Source organism: Harpia harpyja, chromosome 1 (assembly GCF_026419915.1).
Source record: "Harpia harpyja isolate bHarHar1 chromosome 1, bHarHar1 primary haplotype, whole genome shotgun sequence".
Taxonomy (NCBI): domain Eukaryota; kingdom Metazoa; phylum Chordata; class Aves; order Accipitriformes; family Accipitridae; genus Harpia; species Harpia harpyja.
In genome coordinates, this window is record NC_068940.1 from 36,017,144 (window position 1) to 36,029,893 (window position 12,750).

Here is a 12,750-nt window from a genome sequence, read left to right on the forward strand (position 1 = left end):
TAATAAGACTTTTAACATATATTGTTAAAACAGAATTAGACTGCAAATAAAGGGCCTACTATAGTATATCTTTCAGTGCAGTAATTTCATTATCTGTAACTAAGAAATAATAGAGGATAATAATGAAGAGGAAAAGAATACCGAATGGGGAGAACAAAGCTGATTACTAGACATGCACACATGCACACAAAACGTGGCTGAATGCTTCCTGGAAGCTCAAGTAAACCTCAAACTGTCTGATGTGATGTATATATGCATTCACATGTTTGGAAAACAAAAATGCTTACCACTATATAAATTCTACAACAAGCCAATTTTTAATTATACCTATCAAAATAATAATAAAATTCTAGCAATTGCATTAACATGCCTGAATCATGGAGACCACCTACGCAAATATAAACACAACATTTGAATCTCCAATTAACTATTGTCAATTATAAATGGGGACACTTTTAAAAATAAGTTATGAGGATAATTAATCATTTTCACACACAAAGGTAACAATGTAACATCATGCAGTGGTTTTAAAAGCCTCCTACTTTCTGCATTTCTATTCTGGTTAGTTTGTGCCAAGATTATAAAAGCTTATTTTAATTTTAAAAGAGGAAGAGAAGAAGGTGAAAAGCTTCCATCCCTCCCTCTGGTCATTTCATGTAGATATTATTGGATTCAAATATTCAGCCATTAAATCATTGCTATGGAACATTAACATTTTAAAAGGATTCCTGCATTTGGAAAAAAAGCTAAGAATGAAGGGGCCAAAGGAAAGCCCATAAAAAGTTATTCTGTTCTAACACCAACAAAATAAGCATTTGTATATCTGTTCAACTGAACATGAAGTGTTATGGTCATATGACAAGAGCAAGTTTTATTTAAATCAACATCACAGGGATAAAAAGCATAAATATAAAAGCAAGACTGAGTGACATACTGTGCTTAGCATCTTTCTGTAACAAGCAATTAAGTCAAAGAGTTGTTTGCTGTTAAGACTTTTATGTCAGAAAATAAAACAATGTGTACTACAAATGTTGTAAAAGCAGCACATTTCAGTTGCCCACAAAGTGAAAGAGAAACGTTCTCAGAAGCTAACTCCAGCCTTGCAGCGTTCCCTCCATCAGCCACCAATGGGTTTGACTCGCATGACACTGGTGCTCAATCCTTTCTCCCTAAAAAGCCAGTTAAGATCTGCCTGCTCCTATTCTGTCACCACCTGTTTTTTTCTCTCACCCTGTGCAAATGCTTGTATTTTCATGTAAGCTGCTAAATTAAAAATGGAAAATTGCTCCTTCAGAGATGTACACAGAACCTTACTGTTTCAGCAGAAAAGTAAGGAAACTCATACCTTTGTTCCACTATATTCTGATCCTCTGACAAAAGAAAGCAAGCTTTGACCCGATACTTCTAACTTTAAAACACACACCCACAAAGAAAATTCCCAAAACCTTTTTGGGAAGAAAACAGCCTTACTATTACAGGCTCATTTTTATAGATAATGGTTTAGAAGTGAATACTCTGCTATTAAAAACAGGCTACAACAATATGTACAAGAAGAATGTTGTACAAACATTTTAATTATTATGCTTTCATATATTCCATCTAAAGGTAAATTACTTGAAAATACCTACAGAACTTTTAAGAAACATATACTAGTTTTACTGAGTGCCCGGTTAGCTAGTACAAAAGAAAAGCATTATTGCTCTTTTTACTGTCAGAAAGTTTCAAAAGGTTTGAATTTCTGTACCAATACATTGAAAACTATAATTACAGTTGTGGCAAATAGCAATAGAAGAGGACAGTAGGCAGATCCTTCTAACCTCACTCCTACTACTGAGGACGCTAGCTAGCGTGACTAAAAATGACAGCATCCAACTGGGAGAAGAAAAGAAAAATTTTTGTGCAAATAATCCATCATTTTAGAATGATATCAGCTGATACAACATGGGTTCTGGTGATCTATTTCTTATTTAACAGAAACTGCGACTAACGCAAGTTCATTAGTTATTCACAAGTTTATAAACAACTTATAAACTGAACAATTCCAGATAACATCAGATTACAACAAAAGTTCTGTATCAGAGTTGTACAGAAAAAGCCTTAGGGAAGGAAAGAAGTAATTAATGTTACAATCAGGCTCATCATTGTTTCAGAAATAGTATGCTGTGTGAGTAATCCAATTGGAACACTCTTCCTTTGAACGTTTTGCTGAGCTGTGTGATGTAAAAATAGATTTGTACGCCTCAGATTTCTCCTCGCTGTCTGCAATGGATCTCTTCGTAGTAGTAGAAGAAGCCTTATTGACTTTTCCTGGTACAGACGAATTTCCATTATCTGATAGAGAAAAAGGAATAGAATGAAGCATGCACAACAGCTTACAATTAGTAAGTATTTAGATAAAGATGGAAAAAAGTATTTTAAAAATGTGTACACAGATGAAGTATACACATTTCTTCAGGGCTACTGCAAATATATCCCATGATTGTACTCGACAGTAAACATGTTCCTAACAGCAAACATGTTCCTAGCTTTTAGAATTTATGCTCAAAATGCATTTAGAAATCTTGGAGAGAGGGGAATTCTTTCCTACTTGTGTAAATCCCTTGCACTGTAATTTAGTATTGACAACATTTATTCCTCTAAGTGAAAAATGGCTCTGAACTCTAGTCTTAAGAAAGAAACATGAAAGTATTCCACCACCCTGAAGTATTGTTTAGAAATTAGCTATCAAATGACAAAAGCTAAACTTGTGACATATTGTCCGTAGGGAATCTATCTCCTCCCTTTATTCTTTGCAAAGTCATTTATGACCAATAACAATGGTCTGCTTCATTTTACATCTGGGACAGGAAAATGCCCATCCCTCTGTTTCTGATACTCTCTCAGTGTATTATACCTACTGCTACAAACCTGCCCCCCTCCTTTCTAACAACTATTTAATCTTCTCCAAAGTTTAAGGACAGTATTTTAAAAAGCATGTGCCAAGTCTCTTGTGCAAAGAAATGGATACATAGATGTCCGCAGAAACTCTACACATTTAGTTTAACTTGGGCACAACGGCATGTAAATAGCTAGTAGGGAGCCTGTCTGAAAATGCACTTAACTGATTTCTGCACGTAGTCATAGGAATTATATGTGCAATCCTAAACCATCATAGATCAGACCCTTTTTATATTTGGAGAATGCTGCTTTTAATGCCACCAATAGTTGTCTGGAAAGAATTACCAAACACTGGATTTGAAAGAATGAATATGTATGCTGCAAGTCCAGAAACCTTAGGGTGCCATGTTCACAAATTAACTCCTATGCTACTGGCATTCCCCAGTCCATGGATTTTCCTTTTACTTTCCCTCTCAGTCTCTTGCTGGTCAATATAACTGCTTCCAGAAACACAAACCCATGACCTGACATTTCAAAAAGCATATTTTTCTTTTACACTCTTGAAAAAGAAAAATACATCAAACATTATTAGAATTACTAGGTTCCTAAATGTCCGATAGCAATTATAATCGTCTGGAATGAAGTATTTTTAAAAGTCTATCCTTTAAGAAAACAGACAGTAGGGGGCAGGTAAGGCATTTCTGACGGAAATTCTCCCAGCTTCTCACATAGTCTATCTACAGTTCATCATTTAACTACTCTCAGATTCTTCAAACAAATCATATTGACTTTTTCTGTGGCTGTAATGTACACAATTGAATACTTCACAGAGAAACCTCCGACTGACTTTTAAAGCGTATCCATTCTTATAGTTCCGTACGAAAACATCAGTATGAATTGGAGACATTAAATAACATAATGTATATTACATAAAGAGAGGGCACCATCCATTGGACTAAAGGATTGCCAAGTTTACTCATAGCTGCATGACTTCTGTAGCTACATGTACCTACATCAGTACATCCTGAAGTTATATTCCACTGCTCCCAGTGACACACAGCAAATTAGCAACTAAAACGGAGGACTAGAGGTCAAGTCATCAGCTTGGGATATGTTTATACACTTCATTGAAATAAACTGCCATAACAGATTTCTTGACCACTTGTACTTCAGGAAAACAACTACTAATTCTCCTCACACTACCTCCTAGTCAATAAAACAGATATACCAAACCCTTGACTATATCACTGTGTGAATAAGAATCCCTAATCTCATTCATTCAAATTGGTTCCCACCAATTTAAAGCAATATTGGAATGACATAAACAAGTAAATCTGGCTTGTTTCACAGTGAAAAAAAATGTAACGTGGTAAAAAGTGTTTTATTATTTTTATTAGTTACCTGCATCACTACAGCACTTGCCAGTCACAAGCGTGAACACAGACCCTGTTGTTTTAGGTATTTTGTGGAACAATAAGTCAGTCCCTACTCTCAGAGTACAGGATGATGGATAGCAGATGGGACAAAGGCAAACTGGGTAGAATAAGGAGAAAATGGACAAACAGGAGCCCTCACAGTTTCTCTACGTCAGTTTTGTAGATTTTGCAGATTGTAAAGCAAAGCTCTGTTTTATTAAAAAGTTAAATTGACTACAATTTCTATTGAACAAGGAGATTGTGCATGTTCATGAGGCAGCTTCCTACTCCAGCTTGGAAAGACAGCCTTTTAGGACAGACTTTTGAAAGAGGGGATTCTTTGAAAAAGTAAGCTCCCTTGAAGACAGGAGTTGACCTTTTATTACTGAGAAAGATAAAAAAAACGAAATGAGAGGGTAGCTTCTGAAAACTATAGTTCAAAATAGCTAGAGAAGGATCTCTCCTACAATATTTTCCAAAGCAGAACTATTTGTTCACATTTTTCACATTTAGACTAAAGAATAAACACCAACCTGAACTTTTGGTGAAGATAATCTGCCTCTTTTCCCCAGAGGTGGAACTGATACAATCGTTTCCATTCTTAGCCTTTGATGGACCCGGAGACTCTATGTAAGAAACAAAATGAAATAATGAATCTGTTTCATGACTCAGAAGGCTGCACACAATTTGTAACTGTGACATTACCTTCAGTGGTATCTTGCTGAGAAGCTGATTCTGCTGGCTTACATTTCTTTGATTTCTGAAACAACACAAGCAGAAATCTGGTAACGTACTGAAAGGATAAACAATTCCCAACTTGTATTTGATAGACACACAATTCCATTTAGTACATTTTTATGTCTTATACAGTGGAACTCCTCCTTTCACAATATTGCTCCACACTTTTGGTATTATTTCTATATGGAAAAATAATAACCTTGGCAACCTTAAAGGTACCTTAAAGAAAATCGTGCAGGCCAAAACCAAACTATCTGGATACGGTATTTTAGTTTGTATACTTCGCAGGGGGAGTGTGTGTTATCATCATTAAGGTAATCTGATATACTGAACCCACACAGCAGGACAGTAAATTGCACGACATTAAACAGGACACAGTTAACTCTAATCAGTAAAGATGTCTTTCAATAAAAAATTCAAAATAATCTTGCATCTCATATCCACTTTATTTTATTTAGTTAATAAAAAAATCCCTCCTGGGTACCTTTCAATAACTGGGCCTTTTGTTGCAGGATTGCTTGGGAAGAAAAGATGCAAATAGTTAATCCAAATTTTTTAAAAACATCTGTGGACCAGATTTTCCAAGTTAATTTGTTTGTCTAGGTTAAAAAAAACAAAGCAAAACAAAAACCCCAAACAGCAGCAACAAGAATCCCATTACTGGCTCTGATTATATAAATGCCAAGCTGAAAAAGAAAAGATGTATTAAAACAGTCATTGGTTTTATTATCACAAAAGATGACTCTGTATACATTCAGAATGGTGTATGTATTTCAAGAAAGCTACACAAACTCAAAAAAAATAAATATATTTAAATGTGTTATAAAAATTAGGAGAACCCATGCTGTCTAGCATATGATTCATGCTTCAGGAAAAAAATGTACCACAAGTTGCTGCAAAGCTTAGCCAGAAGGTGGCGGCAGAGGGTTACTATTCTAAAAGCAAACTTGGCTCTCCTGGTGCCCTTCATTGTACATGAAAGACCTCTTTTCAGGGTGCTTCCACCTTATGTTATTATGGGTGGATTTACAAAGAAAAGTTACCTCCCGGTATCTGAATTATGAGATGTTTGTAAATATATGTATGCATATATATTATACATAATGCATATATATTATACATATTTAATCATGGGCACATATGGCATAGTTGAGCTTGAGTAAGTTTTTATACTAGTGCTAGCTGTATCTTCCTTATGCTTTGTCTCATTGGTATAAAGAAAAGGAGTTTGTGCTTCCTGCTCCAAATACAGTAGGTCCACTTAGACTGCTCCCCTAGCTGAAAGGAGGAACTGAGAAAGAGGTTGGAATAGCAGTGCCAACAGATCCCAAACTAGAAATTGTCTTCTGGTGCTGGGACTGGAGCTCACAGATCTCAGATTAGAATGAATGGTGCCAGTGACAGCAGAGGAGACTGGTTCTAGCTGCAAAAAGAACAGCTGGTGCAGCAAGGCAAGGCAGTGTTGAAAAAAAAAATAAAATCAGAACTTAAGGATGAAATGCAAGAGGTCTGCTGAGAGATTTGCAAATACTGTACCTGCCTGTAATGTAAGTCTCCACTAAACTAACAAAAAATATTTGCATATTCACCTAAGGCATACAGAGCCCTAAGATCAAGGCATGACTTCCTTTTGTCTGCCACCACGAGGGACCGCTGACACCGCAAGAAACAGAAGTGCTCAGCACAATTCATAGAATCATAGAATCATTTAGGTTGGAAAAGACCTTCAAGATCATCGAGTCCAACCATCATCCATGCCCACTAAACCATGCCCTGGAGTACCCCGTCCACTCGCTTTTTGAATACCTCCAGGGATGGTGACTCAACCACTTCACTGGGCAGCCTGTTCCAATGTCTGACAACCCTCTCAGTAAAGAAATTTTTCCTAACATCTAACCTAAATCTCCCTCGCCGCAACTTGAGGCCATTTTCTCTCGTCCTATCTCCAGCCACCTGACAGAAGAGACCAGCACCCACCTCACTACAACCTCCTTTCAGGTAGTTGTAGAGAGCGATAAGGTCTCCCCTCAGCCTCCTCTTCTCCAGACTGAACAGCCCCAGCTCCCTCAGCTGCTCCTCATAAGACTCGTGCTCCAGGCCCCTCACCAACTCGGTTGCCCTTCTCTGGACACGTTGCAGCAACTCAAGGTCTTTCCTGTAGTGAGGGGCCCAAAACTGAACACAGGACTCGAGGTGCAGCCTCACCAGTGCCGAGTACAGGGGAACAATCACTTCCCTGGCCACAGTTCCTGCTGGCCACACTGTTCCTGATACAGGCCAGGATGCCGTTGGCCTTCTTGGCCACCTGGGCACACTGCTGCCTCATCTTCAGCCGGCTGTCAGCCAGCACCCCCAGGTCTTTCTCTGCCGGGCAGCTTTCCAGCCACTCTTCCCCAAGCCCGTAGCGCTCCATGGGATTGCTGTGACCGAAATGCAGGACCCAGCCCTTGGCCCTGTTGAACTTCATAGGATTGGCCTCAGCCCATCGATCCAGCCTGTCCAGATCTCTCTGTAGAGCCTCCCTACCCTCAAGCAGATCGACCCTGCCTCCCAACTTGGTGTCGTCTGCAAACTTGCTGAGGGTGCACTCAATCCCCTCATCCAAATCATCAATAAAGATATTAAACAGAACAGGGCCCAACACCGAGCCCTGGGGAACACCACTCGTGACCCGCCGCCAACTGGATTTCACCCCATTCACCATGACCCTCTGGGCTCGGTCATCCAGCCAGTTTTTCACCCAGTGAAGAGTACACTTGTCCAAGCCATGAGACGCCAGCTTCTCAAGGAGTACGACATGAGAGACAGTGTCAAAGGCCTTCCTGAAGTCTAGGAAAATAACATCCACAGCCTTTCCCTCATTCACTAGGCAGGTCACCTGGTCATAGAAGGAGATCACGTTGGTCAAGCAGGACCTGCCTTTCGTAAACCCATGCTGACTGGGCCTGATTCCCTTCTTATCCTGGACTTGCCACGTGAGTGCTCTCAAGACAAACCGTTCCATGATCTTCCCCGGTACCGAGGTCAGGCTGACAGGCCTGTAGTTCCCCAGATCCTCCCTCTGACCCTTCTTATAAATGGGAGTCACATTGGCAAGCTCCAGTCCTCTGGGACCTCCCCTGTTGACCAGGATCGCTGATAGATGATAGAGAGGGGCTTGGCAAGGTCCTCTGCCAGTTCCCTAAGTACTCCTGGATGGATCCCATCAGGTCCCATAGATTTGTGAGTATCCAGATGGCGTAGTAGGTCAATTAGGTGGCACTTCTTTATTGCACAGAAGCTGGCGACAGCACAAGCTTTCAGAGTATTCCAAATTATCTGAACCAAAGCTATAGGTGCTTTGTTAGGGCCACCTTCCTAATGAAAATCAAGTGCAAACAACCACTATTTTGGGGGCTGATTATTCATCTGCTGAGATCTGCAATATTCTATCATCAAATTATCTTTAAAATTCTTTCAAACATTTAATTAGAGAATACTGAAAAAGAAAAAAAGAAAAAAAACAACCCCAAAACATCTGAAGAGACAGCATAAGATTTACAGTATTTCTCTTATGCCAGAAGCTCTAGGACACAAAGTGCAGAGGCTATGAACAGAGAGGAAACAGAACAGCAGGATTTCTACAGGTAACCATCCTTTTGTTGTATAGCCCAGGCCCAATGATGCTGTCTTGGCACAGATGAATAAAGACCCGATGATGAGAAGGAATCATATGCTCGCTGGTAAGTAAACAAGTATTTGTTTCAAAACAATCTAGGAAAACATTTGTATGCCATCTAATCCTACAGGCAGACAAAATCAAGTGCAGTAATAGGGGCGAGATGATCAACCTCCACCTAAAGTCTCAGTTGCTGGAAGTGTCAGACAATGATGATTCATGCTCTTGAGATTCAACTAAATCTGTCTGCACTCTGGACTGAGTCACCACTAAAGTTTTTTCTTGCTTTGTCATCCTCCAGAATAGCAATGCCAGTTCAGAAAAAAATAGCAATACTGAAAAACATCCCACGTGCAGAACTGTCATTGACAGTACAGTACCACAGAACAAGTACTACTTCACAGAGTAGTAGTATACAGTAGAGTATATAGTAGAGCTGCAATAACTTTATTTCCATGGCACTTTGCATAAAAACAAAAACAACAAAAAAGTGAAACGAGAAGACCTCAATAGTATGGTGGAAATTAGCATCGCCAGTAATCACTCAGGAAATGACAAAATTTCCAAACAGTGGTCTTACAGAATCAGACCAGGAATCTACATATCCCAATACTGTGTTTCTGACAGTGGCCAGTAGAGGATACTTGGAGATCAAAAAACTAATAACCTGCCATCACAATAAAACAGGAACTACCATATGAAATACAGGGAAGACTTTGCTCAATACTAGAATTGACTAACACAAGCTCTTTGATTCAAAAAAACCCTAAAACACAGCTGTCACACTGTCCATTTTACCCATAGCATTGAATTCGGTGATTTTCAGAGCACTATGCACTGCTTGCTAGTCAAAAAAAGTTTCAGTACATACAGCTTAAATATGCCATTAGCAAATATGCACACAATCTCATTAAAAGTAGCACTGAAGTACAACACAGCTTATTGAGTAAATGCTCCAGTCTGCATAAAGATTAGCAAAGCTATGCGATCTAAGAGCAGATTGCATTACAGACAAGAGTTCTTTTAATTTTGTTTTAAACAATGTATAAAAAGATTACCTTTTCTAATTTACTTTTAAGTCTTCTATCCTCCATTCTTTTCTTCAATACTTCCACATCTTCTTTATTACCATTAAGGATAATTACATCTTCCTCTTGAAAGGGAACACCACACTTCAAGGAAAAAAAAAAAAAAAGCACAAAACTAGTATTTTCTTCCAAGATCTTTATGCTGTTGAACCTTTTTTTAGAATTAACACTGTGTAAGCTCTCCAAGGAACTCTCCAATCCTTTCCCTTGGTGCTGTGTCTTTTCCAATAGTTCTTTCTCTTTTAATACAGTTTAATATGTCTTCTCACCTAAAACACTGAAAGGAAAAATCTCAGTTGTTTTTACCACTGAGCAAAATAATACTGATTGACAGCATCCCTCTTCACGAAAAGGAAAATACTCATCGTACTAGTGAATTGCGAACTTTTGATAACCACATTTAAAAGCAGCTTGCGTATCAATCTGTGCAGCAAATTCTAAAAGAATTTCAGAAATATGAAAATACTTTGTTCTTCTTCAAAGCCCTATTCCATGCAATAGGGCTATGGAAATTGCATATTTATATCACTATCAGTCCCTTATAAACAACACTCTTAACTAATTCTTTCTCTTTAAAGAAAAGGTCCCATTGTATATTTTCTGTTCATGGGTTCCTTGTTTTACTAGCATAAAATGTACAGTGACTAGATTAAAAAAGTAGTCCTAACCAGAATCTACTCAATTTTCTGAACGCCATAGCTAAGAAACAAAACTGATTTTTTAAGTTACAAATGCATTTGATTAAGATTTAAGCATTATGCCATTCTGCTCTAGAATTTGTCTTTCAACTTAGTAATACAAGAAACAACAACTGATAGGAGCAGTTCCTTTACACTGACTAGGAACAACACCAAAGTTGTTATTCCTCTACGTGTAGAACAGGCAGCACCAGGAAATTTTTCTCCCAAACAGCTAGACAGGAAAACCTCTTTTGTTTGGGTTGGGGGTTTTTGTTTTTGGGGTTTTTTTTGTTATTATTATTTTTTAAATGACTATGGGGATAAAAAGGTATCATAAAAGTGGCATTATTCATTAACCCAGCCTTCCCATCTCATTGTCCTTCATCTGATTTACTGAACACTACCAAGTTTCAAAGTACATTTATAAATTAATCTGGATAATGCATGTAATGTGCTTCATGTAATTCCACATTTGTTTTCTGGTTGAAGACGCAGATGTTTCACTGTGCACATTTTCAATCATTTGGTGAAGCTAGCACATTGACTATGTTTTCTTTCCTAAGATCTCAATTTCCTTAATTTCCTTTTTTTTTTTTGTTATTTTGTTAAATCCAGAAGCAGCTTTCTGTTAATCTGCAAGATTAGTTTATAATCCCACCTCTGTTATTACTCTTCTGTTTTCTAAACAAAGGTTTAGAAAGGTTACGTATGTATTTGCAGTAGGAATTAAACAAATGAGAGGACATACGGACAGTACTTTGACTACAGTCTGCTCAAGTGATGAACACAGTTTAAAAAATGAATCTGAGCCCAAGTGGTCAGAGACATTATGAAGAAGCAGCAAGGGTTATAGAGATGCATATTAAGTGAGTCAGGCAGAATAAGTCACACATGAGAAATGGGTGAGTAGCCCAAATTTTTCCATTGCTACTCAGTGAGCTAGTGTTAGAAATACCAGCTTGGTATGATATGATCTCAGACATTTGCGAGTGAGAAGTCTAGAAAATCAAGACAGATAATCAGTCTTCATACTGCGGCAGGAGTGACTGGCAGCTGTCTTGATTCTGAAGCAGCCCTACACATTCATTTCTAGTGGGGTGTTTTCCGAATACAGCATGAAAGACCAGCACCCTCCTACAGGCCAGTGATTTAAAAAGTAATTTCTGCAATAATTTTTTAAAACATATTCTGTTAAGCATACAAAAATAAGTGGAAATTTCCTCCAAGTAAAAGTTTATGTCAAAGGACTCTAATTTCAATAAATGTTGCATTTTGAAAAAAGCAAGCAAATCCAGGTTCCCATCTGGAAAACACAGGTGGAACTGTTCTAAAATGAAAGGTATTTACAAGAAATGGGGAAATAAACACAGTGTCCTCTTTCCATTCGCTGAAACAGATAATTTTTTGCCATGACAACAGCCAGATTATATTACAGGAGACCAAACCCTTCTAAACATACCTTAAGTACAGCAAGTTACAGGCATAGAACCAACTCCACATTCCCAGGTGTCACTAACTCCAGTAGGTATGATTTGTTGTTGCATCATACATGTGAATCAAACATTTTTTAATTGTTGGTACTGTTGGATACAAAGCTTTAATTCTGATTTTTTAAAAAGCTCAGTAACACTTCATGCAAAACCAGGAAGATTTCTATCTCAACGTTTTGAAATACTGAGATAAAAAGCAGAAGGAAATTTCAGTTTTGCAATTTCAGTAGAATTGTTCCTTCAGATTAAGGTGTTCTGGGGCAGATTTTTGTTTTATGATTATCACAGGGTCTCCCCTTGCTGTACCTTGTTTATATTGCGACTTTAAATACATATGAAGGTACTTCTTGTAGTTCCTTGATGTTTTTGCAGCACCTAGCAGTTTTTGCAGCATAAGACATTCCTAAATGAGATTGAACTTGAAAATTACTTTGAAACAGACAAAAGCACTGGAACAGCAGCTGGCAGATCTGAATGCAAGATTCAATCTGTAATTAGAGTGGGACATTAACCAAAGGAGATGCTGGACAAGCGGCTTGATTTTTGTCTAAAAGCCCTTTCAGGGTCCAATTATAAAAGCGTGTTCAAAACTGCTTATATCTAAATGGCTTAACATGCTTGCATCAATAATTATTTAAAGGGTGTGCAGGTATGATCAAAAAGTCTTCAAAATCTGATACTCAAAATTATGTACCCTACATATCCCATGTGTATGTACATAAATACACACACACACACACACAAAAACCAGCTTTACAAAAAACCAAAACCAAGAACCCAAAGAATTAAAATCATTAGAACAAT

The 12,750-nt window shown here is 38.0% G+C and overlaps 1 protein-coding gene across 2 annotated transcripts in view; it reads right to left on the bottom strand.

Annotated features, from left to right (window-relative positions):
* Positions 1 to 294: 294 nt before the first annotated feature.
* Positions 295 to 12,750, bottom strand: part of RTF2 (replication termination factor 2) — a 31,242-nt gene continuing 18,786 nt past the window's right edge. Inside the window, exons 6-9 of one of the 2 annotated variants that reach the window (XM_052786925.1) lie at positions 9,747 to 9,860; positions 4,998 to 5,052; positions 4,826 to 4,918; positions 295 to 2,331 (exon numbers count right to left, since the gene is read on the bottom strand). In XM_052786925.1, coding sequence (XP_052642885.1) covers positions 2,147 to 2,331; positions 4,826 to 4,918; positions 4,998 to 5,052; positions 9,747 to 9,860 — 447 coding nt within the window. In that variant the 3' untranslated portion in view covers positions 295 to 2,146. The remainder of the gene's footprint in view (positions 2,332 to 4,825; positions 4,919 to 4,997; positions 5,053 to 9,746; positions 9,861 to 12,750) is intronic. The other variant, XM_052786926.1, reaches the window with a different exon arrangement.